General features: G+C 49.5%; 1 protein-coding gene across 1 annotated transcript in view; it reads right to left on the bottom strand.

Annotated features, from left to right (window-relative positions):
* Positions 1-20,557, bottom strand: part of LOC119399292 (beta-hexosaminidase subunit alpha) — a 589,231-nt gene that overhangs the window by 140,629 nt on the left and 428,045 nt on the right. The window contains exon 8 of the mRNA XM_049417726.1: positions 16,559-16,631. Coding sequence (XP_049273683.1) covers positions 16,559-16,631 — 73 coding nt within the window. The remainder of the gene's footprint in view (positions 1-16,558; positions 16,632-20,557) is intronic.

The following is a 20,557-nucleotide window of genomic DNA, read 5'->3' as shown; positions in this document are numbered from 1 at the left end:
GTATCAATTATTGTGGATATTATGGAGCGCCGCATGCCGCCAACACGCTCGAGCTCGACCAGCGAAGCGAAATGGTTAGAGCGTTGGAACGTGCAGTCACAGCCACAATCCATGCCTCTCGGCTAACTTCTTCGACGTTGCGAAAAGGATACGTGTGCATTCTTTTCGATATTCGTGTCTCGATTGTGCTAATCGAGCCTCCAGCATGCGAGTGAAGTGAATTGCGCACGGCTTGAGTTTCAGCATGGCTGTGGCACAAGCGCTACTGAATGGGAAGTTAAATGTTTGTGTTCCGTTGAAGACGTAACTCCGCGTTCCCGACTGCACAAGTAATGACGACAGCGTATTATGTTTCCAAACCATCACCACGTTGAACGTACGGTCCCGTGCAGCAGCGATGGCGCTACTCGCTGGCGGCCTACTACTGCGGCAAATCCGTAAGGCAGGCTCGGTACAACGTATCTATAAACGTTGGCTCGCTACGTACTACCTCGGAGTGCCGTTCTGCTCATACATCAATTTTAGTTCATGCAGTTTTATGTAGCACGCACAGGATTTCGCAAAGCATCGTTATGCACGGTAACGGAGCTGAATTATAACATTTCACACCACAGCAAATAACTAGGTGGCGAGTACTTAGCACTTTCCGTGGTTTGGGAAAGTAGATTAGTCTCACATCCAATTCAGCACAGCTCATGACTTCATCCGGTGAAAGCGGCACGGGCCGTACGTCCGCACGTACTATCTGTTCCTATGCTAACAAACGGTTTGACCCTCCTCCTGGCGCCATCTTGAAAAGCACGGCGCGCCACCTATAGTTCGTGGGCATTGCGGATAGTGTGCGCATTCATTCCATGTTTATGATGCCTTGATTGGCCGGTTGTTTTCGCTTTTGGGGCACTGTGTGCCGTTTCTGTTTTGCCTGTGGTAAAATTGTTCCACGAATGCCACGCTGTCTTTGTCGAAGTGCACGTGGTTGGCAAGAAATATAAATTGGAGAGCCGCGATTCACCAAGAAAGGCTTTAAAGAGATCACTCTTCCTGCTTCTGTGCCTACACAAAATGTAGTACACACATGCTCAACAAATGCGCTACCATTTAAACACACTAAACAGGCGTAGACACCAGCATGCTCCAGCTGAATTTCTATGTTCTCGAGACTATAAATGCAGCTGAAGTGGATGCTTGGGCTTGTTGGTATAATTATTTTTACACATTGGAGCATCGGCACGAGCACTCTTTTTTCTTTTGGAATCTGGCATGGTTTCACTGTTTCACTGGCTAAAAAAGTTTGGCCTATTCGCTAATGTTCGGCGCAAGTAGAGCTTGACTTTTTCAGAATATTTAGGAACGTCGTCGGTTGTTTAAATCAGATTACATGTACTGCTGCCGCCTTGGACTATTTTCTGCAGTGTACGCCAAAATGAGTGATACCGCCGGAATGTACATGCCGTATGTCTTTATGGCAACGAGCACTTCGACGCCCACAAAACATATTGTCTACGACCGATTGCAGTGGCCGCAGCTAATAATGTGCTCCCAGACGTCATATTTCTAGCGCAAACAGGAAGAAAAAGAACGAACTGACTGAGAAGAGGAGAGGCAGAGAAGAAGACAGTGCACAGGGCAAGCGCTAAACATCAACTGGCTTTATTTAGGAAAGAAAACCACGGAAAAGACAGATCACCTAAAGAGCATGCGCGCAGCCCTAGCATAGCTAATTAATCATTGACCTGAATAGTCTAAACTCGTTGCCGTACAAATAGACGTGTCACTAATACACTCTGTGCCCTTGCTCTTAATATAGAAAGCTTCCAGCAACTCCCTTCCCAAGGTATCACCATCCCTACCCAGAATCTTGATCTCGCTTAGCCGCGATGCACACGTGCAGGCTGAACAATGGACCGGTAAATGCGCATAACTACCATTTTTCAACGACAACTCATGTTCCCGCGCACGATCGTTGATGTACCTCCCGGTTTGACCTATGTAGGTCTTGCCACATGATAGTGGTATGGCATACACCACGCCTATTGTGCACCTCACGTACGGCCTGGCATGGTTCTTTTAACACGAAAGTGTTTTATGCCGGGGTCCACCAAGACTTCAGTGACGTATTTCCGTCACAGAAATGACGTCGAAAACATATACACAATTAGATGGCAAAGAAAAAAAGGGTACCGTCAACGGGCATCGAACCCACGACCGCTCGGTCCGCAACAACAGATGCCGGGCGCGCTATCCACTGCGCCACGATCACATACTGTGGATGCTTTACGAACGCGCCTTCTATAGGTCTCCCAAGCTCGGCCGGGGGGGCGCTGCGTCGCACGCGTTTCGCCGCCTTTCTTGCAAAAACCGGTCGCTGCTCTCCCCGCACCTGCCTTTTGACTGCGCTTTCTCTGCACGTTCACGCACCCTGCACGCGTTGTTCTCTGCTCGCCGTGCACGTGCAGCTTCACGTGTCGCTTGCTCTGGAGGTTCAGAAAGATCCCAAAGATAGAAGAAACGATTTCACGGTGGGAATCTCACCAGAGCAGGACGGTTGATCGACCACCTTTTCGGGACCGAGCAGGTCGTCAAGGACGATGCTCTTTGTGCGAGCGCTAGTGCGTGCCGATGCTGAACGGGCACATTTCTTTGACATGAATAGGGAGGTGACTGCGCGAGTTCTGTAATTATGTTACCGGTAAAACGCACATTCGTTGCGGCAGTCGTGTCTACTCGGAGCTGTCAGCAAACATCCAGCACGCTTTCGCGTGCGTTGTAGTTTGTCGAGCGGCTTTAAATTTATTATGAGCTCAGTGTGAAGAGCATAAATTTACATCTGCCTTGTTGAGTCACTGGCTGCATCGCAATGCGCAGTGTTCAGTTTCGTGGGAGTTTCACTTTTGCCGAGGTTTCCATCAAATGATAACAACGTCGTATCGCAAGTTTATGTCACCTTGGATTTTTTTAGAGCTCGCTTTGACAGCATAATGATACGCGCAAACAAAAAATAAATAAATATTTCATGCCCACTTCGACCATGCATGTTTCTTGCAGAGGCGTGTTTCATTTCGAATAATATCGACGCCTGATCACGCACCGTGTTCGCTTATTCGAATGTCGCTTTGGTTGTTTCGACAGCTCGCTTGGTCAGCATCATACTATACAGGGGCGTAGCCAATGGGGGGGGGGGGGGTACAAACCGTCCCTGAAAATTTTCAATTTTGCTTGCGTATATGTACACTCACACATACAAACGCATGCACGAACATACATAAAGTATGGTTAGACCACCCCCTCCCCCCCGAAAAAAATTTCTGGCTACGACCCAGATACTATACAATACCCACTGGGATCGCGGATGTTTATGATTATGCCAAGATTTGTGCCCGATCATAAGCGCATCTGAATTCGCGAAGCCATCGAAAATTTAATTGCCACCTTGGTTCTTTTTTCAGCTCGTTTCCAAAGCGGCAACTGTATATTGCCCGCGGCTCACGCGCATGCAAGGCTCTTTATTATGTGCCGAACGCATGACATTATTACGAGGCACGCCGTGGTGCATTAATTCGGATTAATTTCGGTCACCTGAGGTTCTTTAACGTGTACGTAAATCTAAGCAAGCCGGTGTTACTGCATTTCGCTCCCATCAAATGCAGCTGCCGTATGCGTGAATCGAACCCATGACCAGGATCTTAGCAGCGCAACACTTCAGCCTGCTAAGCAATCACGGCGTGTCGCATGCAAGGCCAATATAAACGCTCAATGCAAACATGCAGCTTAATTCTGTTTACATGGAGCCGCGACGGGAAATGTACCGCAATCAGCTGAATTAAACACTTAGTACTCACGGTACGTTATTTAAACTGTGGTGTATTAAGCCCACATGCTCCGCTGCTGTCACATTACAAATGGTTGACTCGGAAAGCCAGCGCGCAATCTCGAAACGTACAGCGGTTGTCTATTTGTTGTAGCTTCGGTTCACAAACGCACTTCCCTTTTAAATGAGCACGATCATCACGTTTCTCCCCGTTAATAGTTCGTAATACTGTGTACGACAAAAATTGACGGGTAGTTTTCGGCTGTTCATCATTTTTAAACTTTTGTGACAGTTCACAATGCAGCAGTACTGCATGCCTGCTTTCGAGTACGACGAAGGAACGGCAGCCATAGCGTGAAAAATGCGAGATAAAAGACCGGCGAGCACGTTCTCGACGCGCGCAATGCGAAAACCAAGCAAGAGCGACCCGTCCGAGCTACCGGAGCTTTCCCCTCTCTCCGCTGGGGCGGCGACGGCGCTGCGCAAACTTGAGCGTTGGAGGCCTATATCTACCACTCTCCCTGTCGGCTGGGTGGTGTTGACCTCTGGGAGTGGTAAGGTAAAGTAATTTGTCATTGCTGTGGCGCGGCCGCTGGATAAAAAGCGCACGGGTAGCACGGGTACGGCCTGCCGCGTGCTCCGAAACCGGCGTGACGGGCCTAGTTTCCCGGACCACCGCCGCGGCGCCACCGAGGGGGGACGGGTTTCGCGGACGCCCGCGGGATCACAGCGCGGCGCGCTTGCGGGAGTTATGCTTGAGCGCGTGCGTCTTCATGTGACGCCAGAAATCTTCTTATAAAATTTATCTAGCGTGTACACATCAGTTAATTACCGATATTTCTTGTACATTCTTGCAGCGCTTGGGAATTTTTGTTCTTGCTTTGCCAAAGATGCAACTTCGCGCACCGATCGCTTTTTGCGGAAGTAATCGCGTGGGCATATTTTTCTGGTATCCTAGAAGACCAGAACTAACCAACCTGGAAGCGCTGCATCTTTCCTAATAAGGCATCGAAATTCTTCATTTTGGCTATGAGTATGTTGCTTCAGATTCAATAATTTCATTTCAAAAAAAGTGATCTCAGAAACTGCAGCGGCCACTGTTTATTTGACACAAAATATGATAAACTTCTTTCTTCCTCCAAACATGTTTATAGTACACATACCGTACGGTATCGCATGCAACTGCTATGAAATAATGCTTATCATATGTGCGACCATCTCATAGAAGGAGATTCGAGTCACTTTGAAATTCCAGTGACTACATCTTCAATACTGACAATTGGGCGAGCTGTTACGGATTAATTAATATGAAAACGGTCGGACGGAAAGAGTGATGAAAAGGCTGAAAAACACACAAACACAACTGCCTGCATTCCTGCGCTTTTCAGTATTTCTGTCTATTCCCGTTACGCCGTTTTCATGATCCGTGTGACGATTTCAACAGTGAACGTAAAATCTGGACAAAATGTGAGAAGGTTTTTATTTAATATGAATTCAGGGCTCATCCCTGCTAGCTGCAAACGGCGGCTTGTTGCAAACGTTGAAATCCAGCGGCCGTGACACCACCTTCCCGTTTTCTCTTATCTCTCGTTTTTTTTTTAGTTCCCACCTTTCAGCCCGCGGCACCTTTGTCATCGGTTCCGGTTGTTTACGAACGCTGTCGCGTTGCGGTGGCGTGCGTTGCCTCGCAATGCCATGTGGTACTCATGTTGGTTGCCGTGAAAAGCACGTGTATCCCTTTCATTCAGAGAGTTCGGTTGTCTGTGGTCATTAGCGGTACGGGGCACAGACTCAAACTTACATCAGCAAGACATGCGGAGACAAAAAATGTGCAGAAAAGCGGCTGGTGGGTGACGACAAGATTTCATTTCAAACAAATATATGTGGCAGCAAACACACACACACATTGCGAGCGACTCACAGGGACAAAGTAAAAAAAAAAGAGGGGGGGGGGGTAAACGCTTCTTATACTCGTCTCTGTTTTCTTCTTATGTTTTATTATTGTTTTGTTATGCCTCCAGCTTGTGAGCGCAAATTTTGGCTTCCCATATCTACTTCCAGTCTGCAGACCATAAAACCTTTCGCTTTGCTCCTTTGACTTTAGCCGCTGTACAGGCACTGGCGAATCTTCATTGCACGCCAACGTGATTGTCTTCTGGCAGTCTCCGTCATGTGGTTCTGTCATCTATTACCGTTTAGTTTTTCTATTATATATTTTCTACAAAGGCACCCGTGCTCGCTCCAACAAAGGTACGTATTTGACTGTCCTGCAGCAGGCGTGGTTTTGCGTGCTACTACAGTATACTTGTGTAAATATAAAAACGTGGTTGTCACTTGACCCGGCCGCCTCGAAAAAAACCGGGTAAGCGATATATATATATATATATACATATATATATATATATATATATATATATATATATATATATATATATATATATATATATATATATATATATATATATATACATGTAGCTTCACATGACCTCCGCCATTGCGTGGTTTTGTATCTTGGGTAACAGAAAACTTCAGTTGTAGCTTGATTCTTCGAGATTTATTCACTCCAGTGATCGGCCTTACATATACATCAATTTGATGACATTGCCCTTCTAAGAACTGTCAAGCATATTTGCAAGCCACTTCTAATGAATGTATAATTCCGCAGCCTTTTTAACAAAGTTACGAGGAGTGCGTCACTAGATTTGTAGGATCCGCTAGTATCAAGCATCCGAAGCTGAATTATTTTTCAGCAGACTATCATGTATCAGACATCATGAAAAAGATTCAACGTATGTTTTTACATACACTTCCCGTGTATAAAGACCATGAACGTGTATTCTCACATGTTTCAAATAAATACCTGTCAAGCATTTTCAGAAAGGTGCTGAAGAAATGTCACGGAAATCAATATGTTAAAATAACAAACGATGCATTCATTACACGCACAGAAATATAACAACCGCCTTTTCACATATTCAGCGCCATATAATGTTGCTACGCGCATAGTGGAATATTCTTTAGAGACACAAAGCAAAAAGTTAGTCCTGAAAAAAAAAAAAGCCAGGAGCTCGGCACGTACACGGAAATTTATAAATGGCTATTTAACCAGATTACGCGAACGGACTCAACTGAATGCATGATATCTCGTGACTGCGATAGATGAGATAGAAAAAACCGCTTAGAACAGCTGAGTGAGATCGCTGTTCTGACCACCACCAACTAATTTGCTGCGGCTGCTGCCCCAACGGAGCCGCCGGCACCCGTTTCCCCTTCCCCGCCCCGTCGCGCCGCAGCGGCCGCAACTGCAACTAGGGCCAACACGCGCTCTCCCATAGAAAGCAGCCCGACGCGGCAGGCCGTACCGTGTGCTTTTTATCCAGCGGCCGTGGCTGTGGCCTCCACGACTAGCACCTGCAACGCGTTACGCGTCCGTCCCATTCGGCGCGTTTTCAATAGAAGTTGAATTTTAAATGCGAATACATTTCTTAGTCGGGCTATGTAAGGCATCCGGCGTTGTCCGCGCGCCAGCAGGTGTTATCTCTCCGCTCTCACTCCCTCTCCCATAGCAGCAGCTGCGGACGCGCGCGCTTATCCTCGCCCCTAGCAACCGGAGCATGTGGTGCGAGAGAGTGTAGGAGAGGGTAGGTGCAGTGCTTCGCTGCTCCTTCTCTCGCCGTTCGCTCTCTCTCCTCCCTGCACCCCACTCTCTCGTCCGCTCGCGCCTCACTCTCGACCTTTCGCTGGCTGGGCGCCTCTCAAGAACATCCGGAAATGTGTACTCGAGACGCCGCTGTGAAACGACAACGCCGAGCCGAGAACGCTGGCACCCCACTCTCCCGTCCGCTCGCGCCTCACTCGCGACCGTTCGCTGGCTGGGCACCTCTCAAGGCGATGGCAGAAGTCGGTGAAGGCGAATGTCTGACGGCAACGGTACGGAGTCTTTGTGGTGACCGTGTACCTCGCGCCCAACCTCGCTCGTGACGCCGTTGCCGTGCAACTGGACGCGGCTATGGAAAGTGTGTGTGTGCGCTCCAAAATATTTGACCCCGTCGACTTTAACGTGGACGTCAGAAACAAGAGCGGCGAGTTGTTGGTGGAGTACATGCGGACAAAGTACTATATGCAGTGTGCCTCCGCCGAGTCCGACAAGTGTCCGACTACCATTCACGGAAGTTGCATTCATCTCGCCTTTACCCGAAACTGTGACATGCGCATGCTTCTCAAAGACCCTTTGACTGTACACTTTAGCGACCACAAGGCTGAGATTATGGCCGTCAGGTACAATGACAACACAAACAGGTGCTGATGAATGTGTAAATAAATGGTTACGGTACAAATCCTCGTCTCGTCATTAATTTACGCCATTAAAATTACTACGCCGTGTACTCTCGGCGCAATAAATGCATTCGCATTTCCTCACGATTCCCTTCGGGGAGGTGGGGGCATTTTTTTTTGTCAATGCCTTAACACACCCCGAGGTGGCGACCTTTGCCCAAGCGTCGTAAAAGCGTCGGCCTCGCTCAGCATCACGCTAATACAAACCAAAAATAGCTCTGCGACGCCCGCCTGCCTCAGCTGGCTGTAACAGCGCGTTCCATGCTCACGCGCTCGCCCCGAGAAAAATCGCGGCCGGGCTATCTGGGCGGCACTACACGCTTTGCGTTGCCTCTAGTCCGGCCGTGGTGTTCAACCACATTTTACATGTCGCGGGATGGCGAGCAAGTTCTGCGTCCAATATGCGACGCTCTTCTGGCTATCACACCTCGTTCTCTGATTACGCTTTCACCGTTAACACAGCTACCACAAGGGTTTGTTTAATCATTTAACATGGACGTCAGTCGTCGGGATGGAGATATACCACCAATAATCAAAGTGGGTGCATACACGTTAAACGGCGCCATTAGCTGCCAGACATCAATATACATTGTGCACACTCTCTTATATCAATGTACAGTAAGCATTCAGTTACTTCTGTAAGAGCACGCTTTACTTTCGTGTTATTCCGAGTCCTAAGACCGAGGGATCAACCGTGTTTTTTTTTTGCATCCATGCTTCTCTTTTTCATCGCATACGCGTGCGCACAGGCCACCCAGCTTCCGAGGGGCGCAGAACACGACAGAAACGCCGTGCTTGCTGGCGACCTTCTTAGGGTTGTGGGACATCCTGTGGATATACGGTACCACTTCAGGTGCCTGCCTCTCTCGTGCTTCACTGGCAATTTGCGGTTTCATGCCTCTCATCTTCTTCAAGATGTTTTGGGAAACTGCACCAACGACCGCGCACGGATAACCAGCCGCCCGTAGCCTCGCCAACTGAACCTGAAAGCTGTTCTGCATTGTGTGCGTACACGACTTCACCAGAGCAGACTCGAGGCAAAGCTTCGCAATTCCCCTTTTCACTAACTTAGAGTGCGCCGAATCACGAGGCAACAAATCTTTTTGCGCACGTGTGTTGTATTGCCAACAAACATGGTCTTCTCTAAGATGTAATTTTAAATCTAAATATGGCTTAGCAATACGTTTTGTTGGGCTAGTTGGTTCATGACTTCTGAAGGAAAAAATTGTAGCGCAAAGCAACACACGGACAGACAGAGAGGACGGGACTGGCGCTAATCGGGACTGGCGCTATAGCGCCAGTCCCGTCCTCTCTGTCTGTCCGTGTGTTGCTTTGCGCTACAATTTTTTCCTTCAGAACTTAAATCTAAAAACTGCATGGAGCCATCTGATGGCAGTTCGTGAGTGAAGTTCAAGCCATGCCCATGTTGGTGAAAAACTGTTAAAATGTGGTCAACGTAGTGATCCAGGAAACAATCCGTGTTAGTCTTTAAAATGATCAAAAAATCATCAACGTATCTAAAACCCTTCAGGAATACCTTGTCGTCAAGTACACTAAGAACATTATTATCAAAAGCCGCCAAACAATGTTGCAGAGCACCGGTGCCACACAAGAACCGATGCAAACACCTTGGCGTTGCACATAAAGTTTCCCTTTAAAAGATACAAACGTTGACTGCAGGTAAAACTTTAATAAATTCATAAAATTGAGCACAGACATCCCTGCAGAATTCTTAAATTGGACCACACCGTAATTATCAATACAACCTTGAACAGCAGCTAGCACTTCTCTTTGGGGCACAGAGTAAAACAAATCTTCTACATCTACTCAAAAACACTGACCTATTGCCTCCCCACTCTGGATGAAGGCAATGACGTCTTGAGAACTTTTTGTTAAAAAATGGTCGTCGATAACTAGGGAACTTACCTGCTTCTGCAGAAACCGGCTGATCAGCTGTGTCCACGAGCCACGTTCGCTTACAATCGTACGGAATGGTATTGCTGGTTTGTGCGATTTCGCGGTGAAAAACACAGATAACACACCACACTTACAGCCCTTAGCACCTTTTGCTAACTTGCTTAACCAAAGGTCTTCGCACAACACAGCCGCCTGCTTCTTGACCTTTGTCGCCTCCTGTTTCACTGTTATGAAGCTCTTTTCAATGACCCCTAGTGCATTTTCGTCGTATGCACCTGCTGAAAACACGACGAAACGGCCTTCTTTGTCGGACTGGACCAGACGCAGGTCGTTGTCCTTGAAGAACGTCACCACACAAGCCATAGGGCCTTTCCTGGTTTTCAGTCCACCACCCCTGGCCACCCCTGTAATCACGTCCACACCCTCTAGTAGGCACCTCTCCTGGTTTTCCTTTACAGCCTTTCCGGAAATGCATCTATTCATTGCCAGTAGCTCCTGAGGCTGAAGGCTTGGTTCTTGGCTGAATTTCGGCCCTTTGTTAAGTACTTTTAGTTTTAGGTAGTTATGCGCATTTACCGGTCCATTGTTCAGCCTGCACATGTGCACCGCGGCTAAGCGAGATTAAGATTCTGGGTAGGGATGGTGACACCTTGGTAATGGAGTTGCTGGAAGCTTTCTATATTAAGAGCAAGGGCACAGAGTGTATTAGCGACACGTCTATACGTTTGTACGGCAACGAGTTTAGACTATTCAGGTCGATGATTGATTAGCTATGCTACGGCTGCGCGCATGCGCTTTAAGGGATCTGTCTTTTCCGTGGTTTTCTTTCCTAAATAAAGCCAGTTGATGCTCTGCGCTTGCCCTGTGCACTGTCTTCTTCTCTGCCTGTCCTCTTCTCAGCCAGTTCATTCTTTTTCTTCCTGTTTGCGCTAAAAATATGACGTCTGGTATACAACACCAACTAGCCCGAGAAGAAGTTTCATTGAATAAAAATTCGGCAGATCCGACGTACCGTGGGAGTCGATGTTATGCGAAGCATGCGGCGGGAAGGTGACTGTGGCGTGATTTTTTTACTGAGCGACACGTCACAAAATGACGCTAAAAATTTGTATAAATTTTATACCCACACATATATGTTGAAGAGCCGCATATGTGTTATATGTACCAGTTGTTACGGTTGGGTAACGCTGCCAACGGAAACGTGGGTATTACCAACATCACAAGCGGTAATCTGATATGTAGTGCTTATACTTGTCCCTTATGATGGAGAACGCACGCACGTTTCACAAACCCGTGAGCATGTGTTGAAGAAGTTCCTGACAGTTCTTGAACAAGGTCATCATCACCGTGATCAGTGAGCACCAGCAGCTGGTCATGACTTGTTATAGGATCCGGTCGTGATCGTGGTCAAGAGGGGTACCCATGTGTATTGAAGTATGTGGTATAGTAGAGCTGTTGGAATTCGTGGATGCCTCGGTCATTTCGTCAACAAATTGTGAGTCTATAGAGCCGGCGACATGTCGCAACCTGAAACTACCCTTCTCGTTGGTGAGATATATGCCGTCGAGGCTGGTAGGCCTGGATAGTGCTACGTAGACCAACATCAGTGGATGACGCTTGTCGTATTCGTAGACTAGCTCGGCGTATGTGGCCTACGTTGCCTAGTCTACAAAGCGGCTGCCAACCAATTGGCATCATCCTCGGTAAGCATGATGCCATCGCCCCGCCTCGTACGAAATGAAGAGGACACTGCGTCATTCTGGCGGACGAAGTGCACTTTACGGTGCGTGCGGTGATGTGGATATCATACGTAACTTTCGTTAATGTATTCCTCCAGGGTCGAGCAATGCTTCAATATAGCTTGCTGAATCATTGGAATACAAATGTAATGTTTATTAGACTGCTATAAAAGCGGAGTCAACACTGGAACCACAGATGTTAATCTGATATGACGCCCGTATCGTGGGAGTACACATCGTAGGAGTATCATGTAGTGCTCATTGCTTTCTTGTAAGATTAGATAGCAAGCACCACAACCACAATTGACGTTGCACCGATATTACGCCTGCGTAGGCTGTTTTTCCAAACCAGTTTACATACTTGGCGTGGCTCAGTGGTACAATACCTGATTGCCACGCAGAATGCTTGTGTTCGATTCCTGCTGGGATCCTAATTTTCATTCTTTCCATTCGGCAAGTCAACGCTGCCGATGTTGGTTTTTCTTAACGCTCTTGCATTTAAATTACCAATGTCTCTTCTCGCAGTTCCTCGGTAGATATAAACTGTCAATCACCTGTGGCGCATACCCGTACACTGCGGCCCGTGGCAAACGGGTATGTGCCACACGTGTCTAGTGGAAAGGGTTTCACGACGTACGTGACAGGATTTTCACATTATTCATGTCATGACCCTATAATCATATTCGTCAAATCATCTTACCCTCTCATGCCAATTTTGGTCTACACTGGGTTAAGAAGGCGACCATGAGAGCACCCAGACGTACGCGGCTAGATAGATAGATAGATTGATTGATAGATACGTAGATAGAAACGCTCAAAGTGCCAAAGGTTCGCTAAGAAATGCTTCGCATTTAATAATGTGCTATGAGTTTTACTTGCTTTGCTGGACCCAAGCTCGTACGATAAAGGATAGTTTTAGTGCAAACAATTTCTGGGCGTTGGATCCCCGCGTTCTTACGTTTCATTGTACTCGCCTGCTTTTAAATGCGAAACATTTCATAATGAACCAAAGACGCTTTGGCAGTTTCTCTACGTATCTATCTATCTAGCCGCCTACGTCTGGGCACTCTCGTGGTCGTTCCCTTAACTCGACACATAGGAAAATTTGTACGGGAGGGCATTAGTGTATGACAAAAACGTTGCACCGGTCATTTGTGGTAGGAACATTGACTTGGGGCGTGAGCATCGCCTTTCGCGTGTGTGGTGTTCGGTGTGCGGGGCCGAATTTGAAGTGCGCGGCATTTGCCGTGATGTTGGTCGTAGTGCAATAAGGAAGAAAGGCGGCAATGCGAGTGTTGGTGCGCGGGCCTAGATAGTCTACTTGAAAAAAAAAGCCACTTTTCCCTTTCCCTGATTTTTTTTTTACCCAATGTTCCAACTGACTGTAACCGCCGACTTCTTGGCCAATCCCCCGTTGTGGGTGTGAGCCAAATGCACGGAACAAGCAAGCAAGCAAGACACGCTCGAGCGACGGGGACAGCTCGGCGAACATCACAGACGCATGGGGCGATCGAACACCGGGCCATGCCCCGACATCACGATCCTGCCATGCTGGTCCGGGCATAGCCCCGGCTTCCACGTTCACGAGGTAAGCTGGGCATCGCCCACCTGCTCCCAGCGGCTGTCTCTGGCGTCGTTCCTGGCGGCTGGCCAGGCGTTGATGCTGGCGCTGACCTGTCGCGGTACCTGGCGCTGTTTGAGACGTCCTTCTCGGGGCTGTTCGAGGCACCCTTCGAGGCGCTGTTCCAGGCGTCGTTCCAGGTGTTCTTCCAGGCGCGGGCGTTGCCATGCCCGGATGCTCCCTGGCAATTCTCAGCTGGGCTGGGCCGGGCCACGCCACGGCACTGACCTGAAGGAGCCAACGCGCCCTGGTCCCTGGCGCTAACACGACACCACAACGTTCACCGTCGACTTGGTCCCTGAGCACAGGTGCGGCCCGTCTTCTATTCGGGTCGGAGCTTCTTTCTTCGACTAAACCATGGCTGACACACCGAGATGTACTGCAGTGGGGTGTGACTGCCAAAGACTTTGATGCTGGTCACAGTATAAGCACGCGATTGTTACATGTGTAGGTGTTTCTGTCGTTTAGCCCGATGTCAGTCGATATGTACATAAAGGTGTTCCTCTTTGTCTCTGGGTGCTTCGTGTGCACGTCGATCGCGTCTCTCGAGGCCCACGCACCAACACACGCATTGCCGCGCTTCTTCCGCATCGCACAACGATCAACATCACGGCCAATGCCGCGCACTTCAAATTTGGCCCCGCACACCGAACACAAATGAACGCCAACTGTGCTGCTCACGCCCAAGTCAATGTTACTACCACACATTACATGAATAGCGTGTCACTTGTCCCGTACGTCATGAAACCCTTTTCTTCAGTCACGTATGGCATATACTCGTATACGACGACTCGTGGTATTCTGGTATGAGCTCTTAATAGGTCACTAATAAGTACTAACTTATTCTTTTTCCAGCACCACTGACGATCGTTTCATTCACATTGCATTCAGGACCGGAATTTTGAAGTATATCCTGTAATGCACGCAGTAACCAGCGATAACGCTAGAATGCACGATGCCGCAAGTATAAGGGCCAACATTCAGCAGGACAGGACGTCGACAACCGAAAACAGAGCTCACCGCTATCATTGTGCTGCGAGTTGTACTTCCTGTTGCTGGCTACAGCGACCTTCCCTTTTTAGCGATTTAAAATGCGAATGCATTTCTTAGTTGAGCTATGTCAGGCGCCGTGCGGCGTCCGCGATCTCTCCGCTCCCGTCCCCCTCTCCTATAGCAACAGCTGCGAGCGCGCGCGCTCCTCCTCGCCCCTAGCAACTGGTGCAGGTGGTGCGGGCGGATCAACGGAGAGTGAGTCGAGAGGAGGAGCGCGCTCGGGCGCGTGAGGGCGCGCGCATCGCGGGAGCTCGGCGGAGCTCCCGCGTGTGTGGGAGAGTGTGGGCGAGGGTAGGCGCGTGCTTCGGCGCTTCTCCTCTCGGCGGGCGCCCCACTCTCCCGTTCGCCCCGTTCGCTCGCTCGCAAGCGCATATAAATGGAGCGGAGCGCGCGCTCTACTCTCTCTCGACCCGTTCGCCGACTTTCGCTTCGTACGAGGACATGTACATGCTCGCCTACACCGGAGACGGAGCCTTTGTGGTGACCGTGTACGTCGCGCCCAACCTCGCCCGAGACGGCGTTGCCGCGCAGCTCGATGCGGCCATGGAAAGTGTCTGTGCGCGCTCCGAAAGCTCTCACCCCGTTGTCTTGGTTGGTGACTTTAACGTTGACGTTCGAAAGACGAGTGGACAGTGGCTTGTCGAGTACACGCGCACCAAGCACTCTATGCAGTGTGCCTCTACCGCATCCGAACTCTGCCCCACAACCATTCACGGTGCTTGCATTGATCTAGTATTTACCCGAAACCGTGACGCCCGCATGCTTCTCAAAGACCATCTGACCGTGCACTTATACGACTTATACGACCACAACGCAGTGATCGTGGCCGTCAAGTGCAACGGTAACACAAACAGGTGTTAAATAAATGGTTACCCTACAAATCACCCTCTCGTCATTCATTATATAATTACTTCGCCGCACACTCGCGCCCAAACAAATGCCTTCGCATTTCCTCACGATTCCCTTCGGGGAGGTGGGGTGAATTTTTCATCACTTCTGCCTACATCTTCCCCTGAACTTTCATCTTGATACGCCACAAACAATGTCAACGCAAGAGCCTTAAAGAGCTTGTTTCGCAGAACTTCCGGTGTCGGTGTCGGCGTCGTATGTTGTAAGCGAAAAATTGGCGTTCTCGGTGAACGAAATTCGAGATATATGCTAATAATAAATTTGTATGGTCTGGGTCAGACTCGAATCCAGGTTTTGCGCGTGGCAAAGCAGGTGTTCTACCACGGAGCCTCGCCAGTGCTTGAAACTGCGTTGTGAAAACACGCTATAAGGATAGCATGTGGAGTCTCATTAACGCATGCCATATTGTGTGGCAGCAATTGAGAATCAGACCAGGCGTGAAAACAAGTGAATGGCGCAATGAGTGTCTGGTTTAAAGCTGCCCACCCACCACAAAGTGTGCAGCTGCGCAGGTGCGCGTGGCACCTAAGGACGCGTAGTGGGCACTTCGCGAATTTGCAAAAGGAAGAATTAGGGCGTAGTGGGAACTGTGGGGGCACTGGCGATTCCGGCGGCTGCGAGCGCCAGAACGAAGAGCACGCTCGGGCTGGGCGCGCTCGTACTAGGGGAATAGTCAGCAGTCGCGGCCAAGCCTCTGATTAGTAACGACGTGTTGCTCTCAGGGGTTCTGGGCGGCTGCTGGCCCAGACCCTCACAGCATTTAGCCATTGTGCATCCAGTAGATATGCTAGGATAGTTCGAAACGGTCAATGTTACGCGCACAAACCTTTACCTCCTTGCAGCACGGGTGAAGCCGATACGCACGAGTCCCGATTACGCTATGACGTTGTACTCATGAAGGTGAAGTTTAAGCGTCCTCTAAGTTTTGTAGGTCTGCGGCTACATCTTTTACATAAACGCATGTGACACTTTCGATGCACTGATCGCATGCCATAAATATATATAGCACTTGATACGCAGGTTAGGTTACTACAAGACAGTTGAATATTCTCCTGAAAAGGCTAGTGAACAAAGAATTCAAGCACATGGCGGTTACAGTAGACGGAATCAAAGTCGGTAGTACAATGCTCTGCGGACAGGCGTGACGTGGTCTACAAAAGTTATCGTTACACTCACCTTAACATTGTTGTCGAACACCTCCTGCCAAACCACATAGCTTTTTCGCAAGGTGTAGACTATCTCTAGCAATCTGCGAAATACACAGCAATTAACAACTGTGTAATTATCATGACCACTACAGCTCAAGATGTAATTGACGTTACACTATTGACGCAGTATGCTGCGGTAACCGACGACAAAAAAATCTCACCATCTCCCGGCAAAGGGAACCCTGAGTAGCATGCGAAGCAGCCATCGGTCGACTTAAAGTTCTGAAATCTTTTACTTTCATCATCACTGTTCATGGTCCTTCCATTCTAAGTCCCCCTGATGTTGTTACTCGTCATATATGACTTTAAGATCAGGGGAACGTTTCCCCTTGAGTATAACGGCCTAGCGGTTCGTAAAGTATAAAGTTAATGGCTCTTGCTGCAAAGGGTTTAGCTTGAAGTTTGAGAATTCGATGTCAATGCACGACAAGCCGGGTAGGCTTGTCGACGTGCCCATGCCGCTGCAGCTTCTCGAGCTCTCCGTGTCGGCTTGAAGACACGCCCGTTTCGCTCCGGCTTCGCGAGCCCGCCGCTCCGGATCGGCTTGACGACGCTGCCGCGCTGCGGCCGCTTTGAGAGCCCGTGCCGCCGCGATGCGATCTTCGTTCGTCGAAGCGCACTCCATGACAGCTGCTGTAGAAGAGAGCGCGCCGAGGTAGAGGAGAGCGGAGGAGAGAAGGGGAGGAGTGAAGCCGGTGAAGCGGCGCTAGCGGTCTCCACTCAAACTAGAGCACGCGCCGGAGTGGAACGAGTGCTCTACCGCAGAGACATCTAGGGGGCGCTCCGAGTGCTAGCGGCGCACTGGCTACGCCGGTGGGACAGGCCTCGTTCATAAGCTGCTGCGCATCTAAAATTATACGGGGGAATAGAGAAAAATAACATCGTGTATTCAGGCGATGCACTCCGAATTTGTTCGATATGTTTCGGTTGAGTGTGCGGAGCTGCAGCATGGAAAACTTACTGAAAGTGAATTTGAGCAATTTGAGCCATAAAATTATGTTAAGACGTTTTTGATATAAGGTATGATGGCAAGCTCAAGCGAAAAAGTGGTTGTGATCAAAATATGTGGCAGATCTCACGTGTTGTGGGAATGGGATTCTTGCGAAGCAGTGAGCGAGTACTTCTATGGCTGTATTTTAATGGCTTTGAGTCAAGCGTCACCAGGCGGATCCACGTGTTTTTGTAAGTGTGGTAGCTGGGTGCACATCGTGAGCTTACCAGGCACGTCGACGACGACAACAATGGTGTTTAAAGGGTAACTTCATAAAACACGTTGCGGGGCTAGTTGGTTGGATTGGAAAAACTTTATTAACAAAGTCCGGAGGCGTGTGCCTTAGCACACGGCGGGCCGCTCCCACGACGGGACAGTCAGGCCGAGACCTACCGCCGCATCGTGGGCCCTCTGGACAGCCCAAAGTTGTGACTGAATGTCCCGACTCCTCAGAGCGGAGCCCCACTTGCTGGCCGGTGCTGTATCAGTGCCACGTACCGAGGGGCACTCCCAGAGCATGTGGTGTAAGGTGGCTAAAGCGCCGCATTTCGTACAAGGATTAGTTATATAAACATCAGGATAAAGCTTGCGCAGAAAGGCAGGGTTAGGATATGTTTCAGTTTGCAGCAATCTCAGTGTCAAAGCCTGCGCCCTGTTTAACTTACGAGTTGGAGGTGGAAAGACTCTCCTATCCATAGCGAAATGTAGAGTAATTTCATTGTACGTGGTCGGTTGATCCCTATTTACGAATCCTCCAGGTTGACCCAGAAGTCCTCCATGGTCGCGTATAGTTAACCCTCGCGCCCTGGAGTGGGCCAGTTCATTGAGATTGATAATCCCTCCTACCATGGAACCCATATGAGCAGGGAACCATGTAAGGGTATGAGTTGTAATTGACTTCTCACAAAGTATTGCTTTGGCCTCTTTGCACACAGCACCGACACTGAAAGCGCGAATCGCCGCCCTAGAATCACTATATATATTTTCGTGATTGTGATCTAGGAGAGCCATGGCGATGACAACCTGCTCGGCTGCATTAGCAGTTTGGGTGTATACCGACGCCGCATTAATGGTAGCCCCCTTGTGGTTAATTGCAACTACCGTAAACCTGCCCCTGTTTTCGTCATACTGTGCCGCTTCTACGAAACAGTCACCCCATGGAGACCCTCAACGTCGCGCTGAAGGGCCAGAGCTTGCGCTCTCCTCCTGCCTACATTTCGCTGGGGATGCATGTTCCTCGGGACAGGCGAGATGATAATGTTCTCCTTCTGATCTCTCGTCAACCCTTCGTACAGAGCATCAACCTGAGCCGGTGGAGTACCTTTATCCGCGGGAATCCTCCTGTCTGCTTTTGAGCCAGAGAGTCGAATTACCTGTGCTCTTTCTTGCGCTTCCGCGATTTCTTCTAATGTATTATGAATTCCCAACTGCAGCAGACGATCCGTGTAGGTATAATTGGGGAGCCCCAGGGCACTCTTTACCCCCTCCTAACCATCGCATTAAGCTAATCCCTTTCCACTCTTTTCCAAACGTGCATTGAAGCCACATATGGAAAATGGCAGAACAGAAAGCCATGAATAAGCCTGACCAAATTATCCTCTGATAACCCTGCCCGTCGATTAGCCACCCTCCTAATTAGCCTAATAACACTATCTGTCTTTTTCGCACACCTTTGAAGCGTGATGCTATTGGTGCCCGTCGCTTCTAGCGTCATACCTAGGATTCGAATGGAAGCGACCTTGGGGGTTAACCCGCCACTCTTGGTACGGAGGTGGATGTCGGTCTCTAGTGGTGGCACCCAGCCTCTCGGTAGGGGGCCCCTCCTCATCGTGTTACATACAGGAGAAGTTTAGACTTCTCTGGGGAGCAGGAAAGACCTGTGCCCTCCAGAAAGCGCTCGGTAGTGTCGATTGCCTCATGCAGGGCAGCCTCTACGGCGCCATCGCTACCCCCCGTACACCAAATGGTGATATTGTAACGTAGGTGATGTTGAGCATGCCGGCGCACAGACGAGCAGAAAGGCAGACCCCGACGGCAATAAAACTAAGGGTAATTTATTGGGGCTGACTTGTGCCCGAAAGCAAGCTAAAACACACTGCTCGGCGACAGCGAACAGAAAAAAGAGCCCAGCGTGCCCGAACAGCGGCTGACAGAATCCCCGCCGACGGGTGTGACGATAAATTATCAATCCGTTATCTTGCAGCACATCCGGGCATCAAGCTGGCTTGCGGATACACTCCAGCACATAAAAAGCGCGGATAAAGAAAGCGATTAGAAGTCCGCTTCTTTTCTAAACACACGTAGAACTGCCCCTCCGGGAGACCTAGCATCGTCCCAATGCTAAAAGAACATGCTAGTTACAAAGAAAGGACATTGTTATAATCTAATAAGAGCGTAATGATGAAAGTGTCTCTTAGTCTGCTATCGTTCAAAAAACTTCTTGAGACGCGCGACGTGGACTACTTCAGGTCGCGAGCGTCGCCGCTGTGATTGTGTCACTCCATCAGGCCCAACTTCGTAGACAATGGCCCCGAGTCGTCGCGTTATCTTGTACGGTCCAAAATACCGGCGTAGTAGTTTCTCGCTGAGGCCCCGGCGGCAAATCGGTGTCCACACCATAACGCGGTCACCGGGTACGTACTGCTGGTCGCGCCGTCCGTGTTCCTCCGTCCGTGTCCGTGTCCGTGGTCCTCCCTCCGTCGGCTGTCCGTGTGTTGCTGCTCTTTGATACGCATTCGGGCGAGCTGGCGGGCTTCCTCGGCACGCTGAAGGAAATCGGCCACGTCCCCATGGGTGCTTCCGTCGTCGACGTGAGGCAACATTGCATCCAGCATGGTGCTGGCTGGGCGGGCGAAGACAAGCTCGAAGGGTGTCATCTGCGTTGTCTCTTGTGGTGTGGTGTTGTACGCAAAGGTGATTTAAGGCAGGACTTCGTCCCAAGTCATGCGCCCGACGTCAACGTACATGGCGAGCATG

This window comes from Rhipicephalus sanguineus, chromosome 7 (assembly GCF_013339695.2).
Source record: "Rhipicephalus sanguineus isolate Rsan-2018 chromosome 7, BIME_Rsan_1.4, whole genome shotgun sequence".
Lineage (NCBI taxonomy): Eukaryota > Metazoa > Arthropoda > Arachnida > Ixodida > Ixodidae > Rhipicephalus > Rhipicephalus sanguineus.
This window is presented reverse-complemented; position numbering and strand designations above follow the sequence as displayed.